Below are 19,482 nucleotides of genomic sequence, written 5' to 3' on the forward strand. Positions count from 1 at the left end.
AGTCTTAAACCTGAGGTATTTTTTTCCATTTCATAAGTAATTAAGGTATATTCATAGTAGCTTAAAGGGTTCAAAGTTCAGGCAGCCATCAAACACTGTAACCATACCATAGACACTGGCTCCATGGAACATGCTGTCACGGCACGACGAATGGCTCTTAATGTAGAGGATGGGTGCGAAGGAGGAGCCGTACAGCAGGCCTGACACAACAGCGAGCAGGCAGCCGCTGAAAAGATGAAGAGACTGAGAAACTACATGATGGATGGTTTTAAATCTCCACTGACAGATTGCTGAATTTGTAAAACTAATTTAACTGTTGGATATGAGGCTTATGGAAATTGACTCTCATGTTGAATGTGCATGGTACACTGGGATGTATATACCCATTTAAGGACTTTCTGGTGCCTGATATGATGGCTGCATATCATTGAGTGATTATTGTATTATTTTGCTGCTTTGGCACACTTTTATTCAGTATGTCACCTCAAAGAGAAAACACTTGCTAAGACACACATCATGTTACATTAAAAACCAAGCTGACCAGCAGCTGTAGATTGAACAACTAAGGACTTTGGTGTAAGCCTGGGGCTAAAGTAAATATTTAAATTGGTCTTTGTTCTATACTTGAGAAACATTCTATTGATAATTTAATCAAAATCAATGTTTCATAGACCTTCCCTTGTCTGTACTTTGAGCTTGCAAGTACAATATTTGTGCACACAGCTCACAGACTGCTACTGAGTTCAGCTCACATGAACCGCCTGGTCTTTGGTCCGATGACATCTATCCAGAACCCTGAGGAAATTGGTCCGTAGCTGCCTGAATTTGTTCTCTGCAGAAAGGAACAGCATCCTAATATAGAGTCACTGTGTCTTTCAAAACAAGGACACCATGAGAGCACACAAAACGAGCCAAAGTCATCACAGCTCAGAAACCAAGTAGCAAGAATTGACTGTCCTTGAAATTCTCCTTGGTAGAATATTGGTAAATTTAAATTTGTTGTGAGTGTGATGTCAGAAATGACTTCTCGAAAAGACAAATAGACCATCAATGTACTCACCCTGTCGATAAGTAATGGAATTGATTCTGAGTTGGGATGCAGTTCCACGTCCGCTCTCACAAAGAAAAAAATCAGGCCACTGGAACAAACACAAAAGTCACGTCTGTCATCCAAAACAAAGCTCAGAATGACAGCAGAAAACTACTATAACCATGTTTTTTTTTTGTTCTTTACAGCTACAGTGACTAGCACGAAGGTGGAGACTTTACTTCCAAATTTAGAGTTTACCTGAGCAGACACAACCCAGCTCCACAATAATTTAATATCGGCCTGGAAACATCCTGAGCAGTAATCCCAAACCAGCCAAATCTGTGAAAAAATAGTCACTTTCTTTTAAATATATTGCCAATTTAAAAAAAGCTGTGGATTACATAAGGTGAAACCTCTATCACAGGACCCAACAAGAGTCCCAGAATCAATTTAACTTGCCAAAAGAAAGGAAATTTGATTTTCTATTCTGGGTGGAAGAACATAAATTAATCTGACTCACCTTGAACTGGCCCAGCCCATCAACAAACTAGAGGAACCCCAAATTAAAATCCCAAGACCAAGGCCAATTGCTTTAACAATTGGTACAGCTGTTATATTGCCTGTAGAAGACATGGGGGGAAAAGTTAGCAACATGCATGTCTTATAGGTAGTGTTAACCTCCCAGGTGATGCTGGTGACAAATAGCGGTCCACAGACTTAAGGTTTGATATTAGGGACATTGCAGTTGAATGCTAAATCAGTGTCATGGAAAGCACCTCTGTACAGTATGCTTTGAGACCAATATGCTCAAAAAGTTCCACAGTAATGTAGGTTTTGATACAGTGTTGGAGCAATAGACGCTTGGTTTTGTCCAGTAACAGACTCAAGGGGGGATCAGTCAGTTTTCCATATGATCCAAAGATTTTGCGCCAAAAGTAAATGTGCCAGCTCTGAGTGGCAGTAATGTCCCAGTTTCATACAACATGTTTAAAGGATGGAAGAAAACCAAAAGGTACTTAAAATTGTGTGTTTTAAGTGTGACTGAGTGTGGTTTCATCCCACAATGGGAAGAGATCCAGTGACAGCATGTGATCTCCTAATCATGAAGCGCTTATACTTTATATGTATGCGCCTTTTGTCCTGTACCTCAACTCAGTGGGGTTGCATGTGCATATGCACACTCTTTGGACTGGCCCCCCAATACTGTGACAAAAAGGGAGTTCTTACAACTGAAAATAAGTTAATACTATGTGGTATTGATGGCTCAGCTGAGCTTTAAAAAAAAAAAAAATGCTTTCATGAGACAATACCTGTAGCCCAGATGACACCTCCAAGCATTGCAAAAGGGTGGAATTTTGGCGACTGAAGCATAAAATCTCCAACCATAGATACAACCCATATCGCCGCACAGACTACCCACTGAAAAAACATACCTGTAAACAGAACACAGGCAAATTCTCATACTGGCCATCAAAGTTTTAATCCTATAGATTTCCCCAGTAGAAAAGCCTTAAAGGGGCAGTTCATCCCTACTTCAAAAACACATTTTTCCTCTTACTTGTAGTGCTATTTATGGAAATATCTCCCTTCACTTGAATATAACGGAACCAGATGGCACTCTGCTTATGGTGCTCAAAGTGCCAAAAAACACATTTAAAAAAACCCAACAGCAATGTCTCTTTCCAGAAATCAGGACCCAGTTGTCCACTTTTTATAAGCAGTTTAATAGAGGAACTATTTTATTTCTACTGTACTACACCCGGCAACTGTAGCTGAACATTAGCTATCTCAGTAGTGCTAGGTGAGCTAGCTAATGTTACAGCTCAGTCCAGAAGGATGCATTAATGTTTACATCCTGCACTGTTTTAAGCATGGGCCTCTCATCCAGGAGTAGATGCATGCTTCATTCTGCAAAATTCCAATAGAGAAAATAGCCATCTGGTTCCATTATATTGGTGAGAAGACAGACATGTCTACGGCTGATATCTCCAAAACTCAGCAACTCACACCACAACAATCTAGATAGATAAATAGCACTACAGTAAAAGAGGAAAAATATGTATTTGTGATTTTGGGATAAAGTATCCCTTTAATAATTTATATAAACCCAATAACAATAAGAACAACAACTACAATAATAATAATAATAATAATAATAATAATAATAATAATAATTAATCAAGTGCTGAATGCTTACCATCTCCTGTCTCTATTCTTTTTACAGGAACAAAGTTGCTTCCATACAACAGCACAGCAACCACATTTGCAGCAATTCCATAGGCGAAATTAGTCATATTGGTTGAGTTAAAGCTGATTTCAAATGTTTCCAGTTCGCCAGTTCCAGCATGTTCGCCACATGTGGCACCTGGAAGAACTTTGAAGTGAGACAAACATCTAAAATGGGCTGATGTCAGACAACACACCAGCCTCAGAGCTCCTCACATTCATCATTATGCACCAGTTAGAATGTGTCCCTACCTTGTTCAGCGCCGTGACAGCTCACCATCAATAATGTGGTAACAAATAAAAGCAAAGGTGGGCATTTTGCTTCAAACATGTTAAAACGTAACATTTGTCTTCTGTGATACAGCAGGTCCACAGTGTTAAAACCGGTATGTGTGTGTGTGTGTGTGCGTGTGTGCGGCGATGAGTACTGACACTCTGCCAGGTGCTGCCAATTATTCAATCAGTCAATGTGACGCAGTGAGGCTGCAGTGTCATCCATGCAAGGACTGAGTGCAGGCGGCAAAAGCGCTTCAATATGAGGGCTTCCATCACGTCTGTAGTCTTAAATAACTTCTGAGCTATACATCTCTCTTTAAATAAATTACAGGTTGCAGTTTAACTCTCCTGTGTGTTGCCCTTGGGTGAAATATTACGTGTTATTATTAATGTAAAATTAAGTCAATCAATACACATGAATAAAAAATATAAACAAATGATCTGAATATGTTAGGTTCAGGTTTGAGCACTCAGTCGCCTGGCATGCTGAAGACGACAGCACTTATCTGAACATATCTGGTCACAATAGTTCTATAACAATAGTTCTATATTTAAACTTGTGTTTATTCAGGTCAGGAAATCCTGTAGGCCTATATCATATCTGAAGGGGGTATGTGTTTCCTGCTCTTAACAGCTTCCCTTTTCCCTTCTTATATTCTGTCTCCATGCACGATCTGAACAGCCTGCACTCAATTGCAATTACGAATTATGGAAGTTGACCAGCAGATGTCGCCTAAAATGCGTAGGCTAGATGTATAACGGATCAAATATTCTTAGTAGGCTATTTTCATTTAAAATTATGTAACTCCTCACTTTGACCTCAAACCTATGTATTTAAATGGAATTAAATAATATTGTCATGAAGTCCTCTTGGATTTGAATGTGTATCAAACAATGATAATTATTACAATAACTGCTATGATATCCCTACTATTCATATTCACATGGATTTATATTATTATACATGGCTGCAAATGTTGAATGAGAGGCTATATCCAAAAAAACTTTTTATAATTGGAGTGCATTTGCAGAACATTTATTAAAGTTCATCTGAAAACGCAAATCGCTTCCCCCTTAGCGTGTGCAGTGAATCTCAGCAGAATAGGCAGGCTGATGCGGGCTATGAGAACTGAATTACATCCATAAGGTGTTCCTCCTGTGCTCAATATGTATTTGACTATATAGGATCGTAGTTATATCTGAAAGAAGAAAGGGAAAAAAGTCCTGAAACATCAAGTCGCCTCATGTTTGGTTGGAGGGTGGTTTCCCAGACCGTCCATCCCCTATTTACGCAGCAGTCTCCGTACACTATGTGGCCACAAATCCTCCCTTCCAAAATGAGTTTCGGAAGTTGAGCGCTCCTCCTGGTTTGAGTTTGGCGCAAAAAAAGACACTCAACCATGATAATACCATAAGTTCTAATGGGGAAGTCTCGCTTTCACTGGCTGTGCTTCCCTTTTCTGAAACTGACCAGCAGCTTTCGGAGGTGCCCTCTTTCAAAAAGGAGTTTGATAATTGCGAGCGTGTGTGTTGTCTATTTGTGTTTTGTGGTTTCACAAGTTGGATACTCGCAGCAGAACCGGGACAGAAGGACTGATAAAGACAAGTACCGACACACCCGTGGATTGTATAATTTGGATATTAGTGATGCGCTGCCAGACTCTGTGGATTTGCAGACCGGTGCGAGTTTTGTGGTCCCGACACGGTCCAACGTGGTGTACATAACGCTAAAGTATAAGCGCCTGAAACCAGCAAATATTCGAGGTACAATCAGACCAAAACTGAGGAGAAAAGTGAGAAGGACTAAGTCGACTAATTTAGCTTTTACGCAGAACAAACTTGGCACTTTGGAGCGGGACGCGGGCCAAATTAAGCGCAACATTGCACACAAGACTTCCTGGGGAGAGAGCAGGGATGTCGATTATAAATCTTTGGATATAATCCCTAAATCACACATAGATGCACAAACAGACTCTCAAATTAGTTCTATCAGAATTTACAGCCAGAAGGCACCGCCATGGTTCAGCCCACAGGACGTGAAAGCCATGCGCTTTCTTGCGGATGCCAAAGTTTTGCGGATCAAAGAAGTTTCTAGTGGAGACTCTCCATCACTTCTGATATTTGAGGGCGAAACAAGTGGTTCAGTGACCAAACAAAAGCCGGAAAAACTGAGCAATGTATGTGGAGGGCAGTGTGGAATAATCAACAGTCCTGTGGACACCACTGAGGTCTTCGCTTTTCATCTGGACCGGGTGCTGGGGCTCAATAGGACGTTACCAGCTGTAAGCAGAAAGTTCAGCTTTTTACACGGTATGTCATCAGACACGAGGACATAGCTTCTTATTTTCTGCTTGGTAAAACTTAGTGCCGACAGCTGTTGAAACCAAGTTCATTCACAACTGTACTGTTTAATGCAAGCAGTGAATGATGATGACAATCACTGCAGCATAAAGGCATGAGAGAGAGAGAGAGAGAGAGAGAGAGAGAGCAGGAGGAAGGTGGGGATAGTTGTCTGCAGAAAATAAATTACATTTTCTAACTTGATTACTTGGTTTCCTCACTCAGAGTGCAATGCATCATCACCATCACAGCACTGTAATCAGTTCTATGGAGACATAGACTGAAACTATGAATAATACCCTGATTATTTGGCTCTTACTATGCAACTTCATCATAAATGTAGGTGATTTTGGAGCCATTAGACTGTATAATGTAAGTACTCCAGTACAATAAATAACTCGATAACCTTGTTATCTGTAACCTGAAGACTAATCAGTGTTAACATTTTAAAGTCACTGAATGCTATGGACGAGTTAAATGCCATATAATAGTAAAATAGAATGTACTATGATTCACAGGAAAATCAATGTAAGAGATTTAAGAAAAATGTCAACACACTGTAATGAGAGCTCCCAAGAGGTGTAAAGTTAAGGGTCAAATACACAGCAGGGGACAGAGAGCCACTGTCCACTTTCCTCTCTTTCCCACATCACCATTATTCCATCTACAACATCTGCAAGAGAAAAAAACACAACATTATGTTTCTATCTGATTTACTTGTGCTTCATCAAACATAAAATGTCAAAATGAAATATTATATGTACTGAGACCAGAAATGGCATATTACAGTCTTGGGCCTTGGGTTATGAAATCCCCAATGAGCTCTACTCTTTGGTGCTTTAGCCCCTACCACAGTAAATGTTGGTGTTGTTTGATACATCACTTAAGCAAAATGAAAACATCATTCCATTTACAGTCCCTACCATTACTGAGGACAGTGAGTTAGAGACAATGTGTTACAGTAAGAAACATGCTGGTCACCATTTGCAATTCCTGGACTATCTTTCTCTTGTTTTGATCTGCTCTGGTAACCAATGTAGATTGAATAAATGCCAATAAGAACACCACCACCAAACATATGTATTGCTCAATAAGCTTGTCCTCCATAAAAATAGGTTTAAACTGTTACTGAGACTCAACAGTTGCTGACTATATATGCTTATATCCTCCCTCTTCAGATGGCCAGCCCTGTCCGGTGGTGTCATGGGATGCATCTCTTTACCCAGAAGGCCTCGCTGCAGGCTGGTCTGCCGTGAGGTTAACATGGGGGCAGTACCAGAGATCCCTGAAACAGAGGTGCTGGCATAAAAATACCAGCCCAAAGCCAGACTCAAGCTGCTCCACAGTTCTTCACTATGAGTGGAGTAAACTGTCTCTGTTTGACTTCTTATTACAGGTAATAATAGCAATTTGAAAAATGAAAACTTATAGTGACAGATTTGATAAATTCCACATTACTCTAAATGTGGAAAAAAAAAACAAGGCTGCAACTTCTGTGCTTTGGTTTGTGTTTGTGCAGTTTTTAGCCTGCTTTATTGAATTCTAAAAATGCTTCATAAATTACTTCTGCAAACATATTTTTTTCCTGACATCAGCAATATGTTCCAACAGCTGTTATTTCTGAAAAATAGGTTAAATATCCTCTGAGGTATTGTCCTTTGGCTGAATAGATGTCTTGTTTCCTGTGTGGGAAGGCTGGATCTCTGATCAGATTGAGGACACATCTCCTGAGAATTATTTAAATTCATGTCTTGATCATAAAGGAACAAACTAGTAGAGACAGGAATTGGAAAATATGTATTTCAAAATAGTTTGGATACCTTTCAAACTCCTAAATCAGCCACTAAGGTCATATTGCAACAGCTTTGATTATTCATCTTTCATTTGCTCTTTATTTCAGGTTCCTTATAAATAAATGATAGGGTTAGCAATGAGAAATTCATATTGTGAGGCTGCAGGGCACATAAACCATCTTGTCAAAGTAAACTGAAGGTATTACATTGATTTTCTTGATACTGAATAACAGATAAATCGTAACTATTCATACCATAGACTTTCTTGTCCTGAACCAACCCTTGCAGGCGTTTATTGCCCAAGTGACAACAACCATGGCTGAATTCCAAAGCCAAAGTGGAACTCCTGAGGCTCCTCTAATGCCACTATCCTTGCTCCAAAGAAACTGATCACATTAAAGTCAGTGGTAATACCTCCAACATATCCGAAGTGATATTGATACATATATATGGGTAAATGGTGGTTGTGGCTCAGGATGCAGAGTGGGTTGTCCACTAATCAGACAGTTGGTGGTTTAATCCCCCCCCCCCCCCCCCCCCCCCGTCCCCCTGCTGCATGTCCAAGTGTCCTTGAGCACAGGGAGTGTGCAAATGCCCTTAGTTTCTGTTTCTGTTTCATCTGATGAGCAGTTGGCAGTCGGTTTGTGGTGTTAAAAGTCTTTGTTTGAAGGTAGTACAGCTTACAGGAAGGTATGGTTTGGGGATTGTTGTCTTGATTGATGGGTGTCCTGGAGGTATTTCACCTCATCACACTTCATGCCTTGGTGGATGATAAGTCGCCCCAACTCCCAAGTTTCTGAAAAAGGTGGCCTATGAGTGGGACCTAATCCTGGCTTCAAAAGTCCCACCTGAAACCTATGAGTGGCATGTCAGATTCTGCATCATTGGTCTTTGGTAGCACTGCCTAAAACCTGCCAATCAAATGGTTTAGCCTACAGAGAGTGAGCTATGCTTTGAAGCTGGAGCTGTGATTATGATTATTATTATCCTTGTGGAGGAAGCATGAGTGTTATAAAAAGAGGTGCTGTCTGATAGGCTTAAGAAAGTCCCCTCAGCAGTCATTAATCATGTCACTCAGCAGTCTCGTGACTGATGTCAATATCTAACCAAACAAACAAGCAGTCCACATGCCAAGACTGCTGGATGTGTTTAGTTTTGTCTTTGCCAAACCTTTTAAATTATTTTATCTTGTCATCAAATTATTTTGTAGTCTTTGAGTTAATGTAAAAGGGAGCCAGTCACTATTGCAAAATGAGCTTGTTGAGGTCAATACAATCTCCTGCGCTTGCCAGGGTCATCAAACATAACTCCCGAAATACCAATCTGAAAATTCCTCAGTGTCAGTCACAACTGTGATTGCTTTCTCAGTACATCAACTACAAGTATTCTCTGAAGAAATATGAACATTTTCTTTTACAGATTCACAACCGTCTAGATCTGGGCTGCTGTGGATTCAGGCCCAGGAAGGAGGATGTGTGTGTGGAACTCGGTCACCATGCCGATTGTGGGGACCAGAGCCACATACAACTGACAAACATCATCCACAGGGGTCACGACCCCAAACACCTAGTCTTCACCAACAACAAGGGGTTCTTCGACCGCAATGAGGACAACCTGGACTTCAGGCTCCTGGAGGGAATCAAAGAGTGAGTTTGGATTACAGTACTGACGGGGCCACAAAAACATCATGTGATAAATACTGATTGTTTTTATTGCTCTGTCAAATTAATATATTAAATTAAACAGTAACGGGTATTGTCATAAAGTAAACATTCATGAAAGTTCGAAGAAACAGATTTTATCTTAACTTGGAGTGTGTGTGAGCAAAATAACAACTTTTGTCACTGTTTTCCTATTTCCAAAATGTCTGTAGTTAAGAACAAAATATATGAGTGGTCAGGACCATTTATTAATCTTTTTATTTGAAGGTAAAAGTGTCCACAGGAGGATTGGTTGTATTTTATTGATGGACAGTCTTTCTTGTTTTCAGTAACTGTTTACCATAGTTATCCCCTTAACAACATAGTTGAAAAATTCCTGCACACAAAGCTGAAAAAGCAGATTTGAATCTCTTCCATTCCTTTTCAGAAACCTTGAATTTAAAGTTTTGCATGCAATTATCTGCAAAACAAAAGTACAAAGCAGCATTTTAGAAACATTTTAAAGCTGTTTTACGCTTTCAAAATAGTAATTTAGATGTTAAAAATGTATATAATTTTAGTAAATATTTAGAGTTAGTTCAACAAAGTAAATTGTGTGTTTTGGATTTGAATCTCAGGGGCATGATAATGTGTTCTTTCTGTTTATCCCCCACAGATCTGTGTGGATCTGTAATTCTGAACCACAGTGCTGAGACACTGCTTTAATTTATTCTACCTTTTGATCAATAAATCAGTCAGTGATACCACAGGGGACACAGTGATACCACAGGGGACACAGAACAAAAACTGTGGTTTGGCAAGGACGCTCATGTCTCCTCCCCACACACGGATCCTTGTGATCCTCATCAGAACTGTAGCTTCTATTCTGTCATTCAAATCACATATAAAGGTCTGTCTAAATGTATCTGCTATCAGATGGCCTTAGGTGATAAGACCACAAGGCAGCATTAATACCTGATCTTTGTTTGATCTTATGCTGAATTCTCTGTAGATCTGAGGGTTTTTTTACTTTTATCAAAGCTAAATAAACTGATGTTTGACATCTTTTTCCAGACACATTCCAAACTGACATGTACAACATATACTAACGAAGTTTATTGAAAAAGCTGCAACCACTTAGCAGTCTCTCCACTGCTTTTCTCCAGTCATCTTCAAAGTCCATGTCCCACCTTTTTTCTCTTGTGGTTTGTGATTTAAGCTATACAAACATTTCTCTGAGCCACAACTCCTCTGCAGGGACAAAAAACAAAAATCCACTCAAAACTCAAGTGAGGTGAGCAACAAAACAATATCTCTGAGTCAAGCAGAAAATTGCACTTTTAGTTTTGTTCATTCACAAACATCCACTAGCTGTACTGAGTTTATAGGCTAGTCATGCTTCAATCCAGGTAGATTTATCTTGTTCTAGTTGAAAACATATGAGGTGTCACTCGCCCACAGTCATACTTCAGTGAAAGAAAATGACCAACTCCAAACCTGACTGCTGCAGCCAGCTGCCACGCTGCTCCACATGATATACTGATCTCATTTCTCATTTCCGCTAATACTGAGTGGAGCTTTTACCCACTTGTTAGCTGTTGAAATATCAAAAATATACCAGAAGGGCCAACTTTCAGCTTGTACTTGTGCTAGAATTCTGAGTAACCCTTCATGTCACTCCCAGTGAAGCAACCTAAGAGGCAACCAATGCCGAATATATGAAGTGTAATTTCAGCTGCCAAGAAGCAGACAGCCGCTGTTTCTCTGATTTACAGATAGCTAATGTAAATGTCAATCTGTGTTTTTCTACTACACTTCTATCTGTCAGCTGTAGTTAGCAGTTCCAGTTGGATAGAATTTAAGTGAGAAAAAACAAGCTATTAGCAGTAATGATGCTAACACAGACTACACGCAGTTGGCTTTTACATGTAGTGAAAAATAAAGAAGCGCCTCTCCAAAATTGGTTGCATAAAAAAGATATCTTGTTGGCATTTTAGTTCCATGGTTAATTAACTCTGTGAATTTGGTCAGGTGCATTTTCATCTCTTTATCACAAGTTGATCCAATAAATACGCCGTGATGGACAACAGAACTAATGGATGTGTGACAGGCTATGTAGGCTGCTACCTTCAGCTCACTTCTCTGTGTTGTCTCGTTTTGCTTTGAAACTGTGAATCCAATGTTTGTAACATCATTGACGAGAACAGTGCTATGTTCCTTATGTTTATCAGTGTTGACACGTTGAACAAGATCTGCATGATGTGCACGTACTTCACAATTACAGAATCGGTTCTCTGCCTTTGAATTGTCTCCACTTGAGGTCGAATCCAGTCTTATAATCCACTCTCTTTCTCCCACTCTGTGTTGTTGTTTTTTTCCATATTTCTTAAATTAATTCTATTTGAATTATTAATTCTATTGCACCTCTGTGTTACAATTGCCTTCTTAATATTGCAGTGGGTATAGTGTAAGGAAACAACCAAGATAAAGTTGCAGCAAAGACTAATTTGATTCGAACTGCTTCTATTTTTGGCAAGTTTGACTTTACTGTTGGTATACTATAAAAACAGGTTATGGCTTTGCCCAGTGGGAACAATCGGATTATTTCTGCTCCCAGCCAAGAGCAGCTCTGCCTCTGAGACATGCACCTGAAACTAAAATTTGATTCTACTTCTTCCTGACTTTCTGTCTTTCTAGGCTTCCGGAGCGGGCCGTGTCAGTGCTGAAGAGCGGGAGACTGAGGGAGAAACTCCTCCAGTCTCTGTTCCTGGACCAGACATACTGGGAGAGCCAGGGGGGCCGGCAGGGCATTGACAAGCTAATCGATGTAATTGAGAGGCGGGTGAAAGTCCTTCTCACCTACATCAACGCTCATGGGATCAAGGTCATTGCAATGAACGTGTGATGAAAGTTACACCTTTCAAGTGGCTAATTTACCGAGACACAGGTAAAGCAAATTAATGGCTTGATCCCTGTGTCCTTTCACAATGTCCTTTTACAAAACACTGGAGCTTTATCCGCTTACATTTTCTAAGTGGGTCTGGATAAAAACATCACGTAATGTCTGGTTAAACATTGTTTCACATATTTAATTAAATATCAGTTTATATCACAAGTGCGTAAAATCATGTGTTGTCAATTAAAGCTGGTCCTAATCTTCAAGACAATGTAATTTTACAGTGAAATATTGGGAAAATAAAACAAGATTAAAGTAATTATATATTTTTTCTTTATATAGTTGCAAAAATAATATAACAACAACAAATTATTATATTGCTAATGAAGGATTTAATACAAATTGCCCACTATTCTTTCAAAATAGAGTAAGTTGTGTTGTTGATAATAACTGTACTGTTATAGCAAGCCATTCAAATCATTTGAGGTTAAGGAAACAACTATAAACATCCAATTTGCATAATACACTGAAAGAGGCTTTAACTTAACTAATTTGACATCAAAAATTAGCCTAACCTTTTCTCAAAGAAACCTGTTTTGCTTCCTTCTGTTTAGTCTTCATGTGTGTCTCCCCCAGAGGCAAATACATTATAGAATTTGGTTCAGTTTGAACTTTCCTCCTCCTGAGGCCTTCCAGCAAGTGTAATTTGCATTGTGTGTGAATGGAATGCAATAAATGATTCTTCTCCGCTCCTGAATGTTTTTAAAGCCTCTTAGCGTAGCTCAAGTCCCAACTCAGATTGATGCGGCTTGATTGGTGTCAAACAACATCACTTATTATCATGAACATTGTACATTATGAAATATGTTTGGAAAGAACTATTGACTGTACATTGTACACTGAAGAACTTTAAGATGAGAAGTCAGATGGTGTTATTCTCTTTTATGTGCACTCTTATTTTAAATTTACCTATAAAGAACACCTTACTCTAACCGTTTTGACTGCATTTATTTATTTTTGTACTTTCTTTTCTAATTGTTGAAAATGTTTGAACATCAGACAGTCAATAAAAACATTTATTTGTCAAATGGTAATTTTATTACATCTATTTTGGTTTGAAACATCACAAGACTTGATTTCAGGTAATTTGTCACTCACAGTAGACCTACAGTTTCATTCGCATTTACTTTACTGTGACCTTATAAAAATCAATGAACCATTTAAAGTGTGCACATAGTACCAGTCAAAGCATAGTCAGAAATAGTCTCTGAAACCTGGCTCTGAAACCTGAGCCACAGCGCGGTGTCTGCTGTTCATGCTGTCGTAAACAGTGTGCTTTGGACTCTGAGAGTTGGAGTCAATGGGGCTTTGTAGGTTATTTTCTGGTGTCCGTGCCGGGCATTCACTAGGCTGTTGTTTTAACCCCTCTCCACCCGCATTAGAGCATCAGTGGGGACCATGCCTCTGTGTGTTTGTGTTAGAAAGACCCCTCTAGTTCCCAGAGTGCTCTGCAGCAGAACTCACTTTTGTTGCACACATGTGTGAATGCATATTCCCACACAATAACTTACACACAGACAAAAGATGACTTTTGACCAATGTATGTATGCAACAATATGTGTGAAGACACACACACACACACAAGAATTATGATCTGGACCTTTCCTGACAGTTTCCCCATGTTCCCACATTCAGACTGACTCAGTGAAATAAGAACACTCCAAAAACTGTGTGTAAAGTTCTGCAGGTCAAGTGCTGTACTCCAAACTGACAAACAAGCCTGTACAAGCAACTACTTAGTCAGTCAACTCAGACACATGTCAGCCAAGCTATATTTTCACTCGTGAAAAATATGGTTGTACAATACTGCATAAAGGAAGGAAGTAAAAGTCCTCTCTACAAGTAAGCAATAGTGCGCATGGTCATGTAATATTAGCAGAAACAGGCACTGCCGGTTTTGAGAAAAAAATTTACTCATTTAACTCCACTTGTTCATGAAATGCATAAATTAAAATCATTGAAAATCCTGATACTTTTACACACTTTGTTGGGGAGAGGCAACTGATATAATGTCCAAACTACTGCAAAGATGGCAGAGCAACAAGAGTTGCACTTATTGCCTCATGTGATGTTGTTGAATAAAAATGTCCTGGTAAAGCTATAAATAGATAATTTACCAAAGTGGTGAAATGACACAGTGAAGTAGTACATGGGCTTTACAGTACTAAAATATGTTCATACTAGGCAATGCTTCTGGTTTGACTGGTCAGCCAATCCAACCACAACACATGTGTTAGTCCTAACGACTAACAACACCCCACTCCATGTTGATGGCAAAAAATGCTAATAAAATATATTAACCCTACTATGCATAAATGCAGTGCAGCTATGCTCATTATGACATTTGCACACCACTTTTGCTGACATGGATTTACCCTAATGAGTCCATTCATTGTTATGGGTAAAGGCCTATTTGATCCTGAACAAACAAATTAATTAGTTAAATCTACAGTAAAAGTTTAATAGGAGAAAAAAATATGCATCAAAGGATTGTGTGCCTTTAAGGAAAATGCAGTGTTTGCAAATGATATCTCCTCAGGCAAGTTGTTCAATTTTAAATACCTAAAGAGGCAGTGTGCTTTGTACTTCAGTTTTCACATTTTATTCAGCAGGTTTTGGCTTGAGCACTGGGAAAGTTTATGCTTTTGTTAAGCTGGTAAATTGGATCATTTTTCAACAGTTTTCATGAAACCTCACAAGTTTTAGCTTCAGGAATGGTTTGTGAGTTATTCAATTACTCTGTATGCATGTTTCTTTTTTCTATATGACAGGTCTAACATGTTCACTCTTGTTTACACAGATAATGAGCCTTTTGCTAAATGTTTCTTCATGTGTCTGCTTTTCTTCTTCCTGTTTCACTCCCTTCACCTCTTCTTTTTGCCCTAAGTTCAGTTAGCATTTTCTTCTTGTTTCCAAGGGAGTGTAGAAATTGAGAAGATTTTATCTTTGAGGCAGTGGATGAGAATAATTTGGGACGGTTAACCTCAGCTGTTCCCAGCTGGTTGCTGCCTGGTCAGACTCCAAACAGAGGAGCTCTTTATTCTCGTAACCACAGCTCAGCAGTGATAATCACTCTGGTTTACCATGATGTCACTTTTCCCATTCCCTGCTCTCCAGTTTGCCACTGACCCTCATTGAACTCTGGCAGCAGTCTAGCAACAGAGCGACTTATTTTTTGTAACATTTAATCATTTATTTGGTGTAATTTGTTTTCTCTCAATTTATTGTTGCATTTAGCTACACAGAGAACTTCACACATCAGCGTAACTTTGCAATGTTTTACATAATTTGAACATAACAGAGAAGGGGTTAACAGGATTCCATTATGCTTTCAGGGTCAATGGTCAATGTGTTTTGGACACATTTTCCTCCACAGTTAGAGAAATTGTTTGACATTTACCCTACACTTATTCAGTGTGTTGTCATGAGTTATATAAGATGGTCGATACCCTTCTCATATCTGTACGCTTAATACTGGAATATGAAGCTAAAAGTAGCAGCTGGTTAGCTTGGCTTATCGCTAAGACTGGATGGAAACAGCTAACTTTGCTCTGTCCTAAGGTGACAAAATCCATCTACCAACATCTCTAAAGTCACTCAATAATATGCCATATCTTGTTTGATTATTCTATACAAAAACCAAACTGTAAAAACAACAATTTTAGCTAGCAGATCCCCCCCATGCTAGGCTAAGCTAAGCTAAACAAACTGGATGCAGCTTCATATTTAAGGGACAGACATGAGACTACCACTATTTAGTTTTGGCAAGGTAATACCCATACAGTATATCCCAAAATGTTGAACTACTCCTTTAAAATGTACCACCTCCTCTTGGCTGAGGAGTAATACCCACACTAACGTCATAACTTTATTTGATTTATTTCTTAAAGAAAAAACATTTTGGGAAGTGAGACTTTTTATCTGTTTTAGCTGTTTTTATCCCCCACCCTCTCTTCCAATTCTCTGATAAGACATACTTTTACATTTCATCCAGAACAGCTTTCATATTTCTTTGAAGCTAAAGGGTCTCACTGTTTTCTATTAGGCATTTTTAATTTGTGGACCATGTAGTCAGAAGTAGTTAGAAGCATCACTGCCTTTCACTGCCAAGAGTCTTCAGGAGTGACTCAACAACACAGCGCATGGGTGGTCACTGCCAGAACGCTCCAGAGGTAGATTACATGGCATGATAACAAGAAAAAAAGCACCCAAATTATTATTTTTTTTCTCCTTCAACACAAAAGCTACCAGACACAACAAAATATCCTGCCATGCTGCCTCTAACACTGTTAGGAAGGAAGTTCTCTTTTGCTGATAAGGACTTTAGAGGAGAAATTGAAAGAATGTCAACATGTGTTAGATGAAGTCATGTCAAAACTTGCTTGTTTCACTAAATAGCCACATCATTCTTTGCTTAAAGATTTATGGAATCAGGGCACACAGTGAATAACAGTCTTTTTTGATGACTTTAGCTACATGTAGTTTCCCAGGCCTGGCACGCTGCCTGGATCTTTTATTCCCATCCCGTCTTTGTGAAAAAGAACAGGTCTAAGAGGATTTAACTCAGCTGTCCTTACTGAAAATATCTCATCCTGCAAATCTTATTTCTCGCTCCTTGAGTGTTTTAATATCCCATCACTTGACAGTTGAAATGGCCCCTGTCTGTTGTTGCAGTTTTTCCCTCCATTTCCTTTCTGAAATATAATTTTTATTACCTTTTGAAATTCAACATGAGCAGAAGACAAAATAAAACTTTTGTTTCTCAATGGATTTTATTCTTTTTTAAAGCACATCTCTGACTCAGGGCATATTGATTTTTTGTTTCGCCTATATTATCCATACCAAATAGCTTTGACTGTTTCCATAGCCACAGTTTTTGTGTAATGCTGATTACTGAGAAATTTAAGCATATCCCCCTAAGGCAGCTATTGTGTTTCTGGTTGTCTGATTCTTCAGAAATAAATGTCATGAGTAAATGTGCTACATTATTAAGTGAACCAAAAGTTGAACTTTAGCTGCAGCTCAGATTTAAACCTATTCAATTAGAAGGCTCTCTGTCAGGTAAGAATGCAGCTAAATTAAATAGTTTGCCAGAGGCGGCATACGGACACTCCTGTCAATAATCTTTGAAATCCGATTTAATGAAAGCAGTGGGTCAAGAATCAACTTGACCTGAGCACTGAAATAGTAACAGACTCAGATTCTATTAGCAGAGATTTTGATTTTAAACAGCTTGTAAATCCATATGTCATGTTCAGATGTGAAGGTGAATAGCTTCAGGCTCATCTGTGACCAAGAATAAGACGAGTGAGCAACTTCCTTTGGTGCAATGACCTCCAAGATATGATTATAGTGAATATAAGCACAGTGTGAGGCTCCTGCCAGCTGCCTGGGTATAAGTACTCCACTGTGGCATGTAACCAGACCTATAAATTCCATCTTCCCTACTTACTTTTCCTCTTTTTGATTCTGGAGGAGTTCTGTGGGTCAGGAGTGGGGTCAGTGGCAAAACATTTCCCCCTGGAGATGGTTCAGATTCAGTGTGTTGCTCAAGGACATTTGAGCAGGACATCTGAGGTCATCAGGGATCAATCCAAGTGTCAGTTACAAGGCAGACTCTCCAACCACTCGTCTACCCTGCTTTCATTTTGCAATTGCAATGGGAAGGGTTCAGGAAAGCAATTTCCCTGCTAATACCTAATGCTGAAAACAGCTGACCCTGAGAATAGAAGCTCTTATTGGTCAAATGCTCCTATGGTTCAATACAAGGTGATCAACCACTTGTGGGAAACTTTGGGAGAACAGAAAAAACTGAACAATTAGATAAAAACCTACAAGCTGACACTGAAAATAAAATATCTTTGCAGGTTTTACACGTTGTGGTCAAGAAGGAACTTTCATCGTATCACTTGCGGTCTAAACCCGAGCAAAGACATCTAAAGCTGTGGCCCTACATTAAAGGGATGAGCGCACATACTAAAAACCGGGGTGAGGCATCTCCATGGACTGGCATCTCAAACATCTGCTGCCGGAGATATATGGGGCAATCAAACAGTTGTGGGCTGAATATGTCACATTCTATATTTAGAGATGGTATGATGAGAGAGGTGTGGCATGTGGAGCATGCAGCAGACTCTGAATGAGACCATTCAGGATCATTGCTCATATGATTTAAGACATTAGCAGCAAATGTATCATATGAAAGAAAAAATATTTTTTACTTTTTATTTTTTAATTTTTATATTTTTCAGAGGCCAGATTAAGAAGGAAAAATAATATGCACAACCATTATATGATGTATAATATTTCAAAATCTGCCGATGATTGTTGATTATGAAAACGTTTGTTTTTCTGGTGCACAGTAGACGTTTTTCATTTACAGAAGCCTGGTGATTACTGCAATACTTATCCTTGCAGTAAAGAGCTATGCTCCACTTGGCAGCATTCAATGATCTTGTGATGTCCACTTTTCTAAAATATCTGCAACTGGCAGACAAAGCCTTCATCTCAAACCAAAATAACAGGTTGCAAGAGTCAAGTGAATGTCCTCAACCATCACTTTTCTCAATAGTCTTCTTCTGAGTCAGAAATGTTTGGAGCTGTAGTATGGGAATCCAATACAAAAAGAGAGAATATGGATTTTATTTTCTCTGATTAGTTATCTCTCTTGAAATTACCTGAAATAGTTTTGGTTGGAATAAAAACCAACATTTAGAATTAGTATTCTACAAAATACCAAAAACACTACACATTCTGCGTGTACCATCAAGCTTTTGAACATGAGCTGTAGTGTCTATAGTTTGAATCAAGTCCCATTCTGGACTCTGGAGACACAGTTGGAGCATTTCCCAGTGACAAACTGTCCACCATTCATCTCACGTGGGAAACCCAGACCCAGAGGAGAGGAAAAGGCAATAAAACAACCCTCACAGTATAAACTGAGCTAACACAAGAAATGTTGTTAAACTGACAGTATACTTCTATATTAAACTGACACAAACATGTGCAGTCACTGACTGAAGGTGTGAACAGCCTGAAGAAAGAGGCACCAAACATTCCTCACCTATTCCGTTCCTGACTCGTCTATCTGGGGTCAAAACTGTCCCAGCAGCAGTACTTTGAACTTGGCTGGGCCTCACTCAAGAGCTATAGAAAGGTCTTAAGTCATAGAGGAGGCACTTACTGTATATTCTATACCAGGGATGGGAAATCAAGGCATGC

At 39.1% G+C, this 19,482-nt stretch overlaps 2 protein-coding genes across 3 annotated transcripts in view; one reads left to right on the plus strand and one right to left on the minus strand.

Moving 5' to 3' along the window:
* tmem144b (transmembrane protein 144b) overlaps positions 1 to 3,659 on the minus strand; it is a 7,268-nt gene extending 3,609 nt beyond the window's left edge. The window contains exons 1-8 of one of the 2 annotated variants that reach the window (XM_035669479.1): positions 3,509 to 3,659; positions 3,228 to 3,404; positions 2,341 to 2,463; positions 1,551 to 1,650; positions 1,289 to 1,369; positions 1,061 to 1,139; positions 753 to 832; positions 108 to 226 (exon numbers count right to left, since the gene is read on the minus strand). In XM_035669479.1, the coding sequence (XP_035525372.1) occupies positions 108 to 226; positions 753 to 832; positions 1,061 to 1,139; positions 1,289 to 1,369; positions 1,551 to 1,650; positions 2,341 to 2,463; positions 3,228 to 3,404; positions 3,509 to 3,602 (853 nt within the window). In that variant the 5' untranslated portion in view covers positions 3,603 to 3,659. The remainder of the gene's footprint in view (positions 1 to 107; positions 227 to 752; positions 833 to 1,060; positions 1,140 to 1,288; positions 1,370 to 1,550; positions 1,651 to 2,340; positions 2,464 to 3,227; positions 3,405 to 3,508) is intronic. The other variant, XM_035669480.1, reaches the window with a different exon arrangement.
* Positions 3,660 to 4,839: 1,180 nt separating this feature from the next.
* gask1b (golgi associated kinase 1B) lies at positions 4,840 to 13,193 on the plus strand. The gene is made up of 4 exons (XM_035669267.1): positions 4,840 to 5,842; positions 7,051 to 7,268; positions 9,085 to 9,311; positions 12,003 to 13,193. Exons 1-4 carry the CDS (start codon positions 4,954 to 4,956, stop codon positions 12,208 to 12,210), a joined length of 1,542 nt encoding a protein of 513 aa, XP_035525160.1. The 5' UTR covers positions 4,840 to 4,953; the 3' UTR covers positions 12,211 to 13,193.
* Positions 13,194 to 19,482: the final 6,289 nt, after the last annotated feature.

The sequence above is a fragment of the Morone saxatilis genome, unplaced genomic scaffold, assembly GCF_004916995.1.
Source record: "Morone saxatilis isolate NCDOM2014 unplaced genomic scaffold, NCSU_SB_2.0 Contig22, whole genome shotgun sequence".
Taxonomy (NCBI): Eukaryota; Metazoa; Chordata; class Actinopteri; family Moronidae; genus Morone; species Morone saxatilis.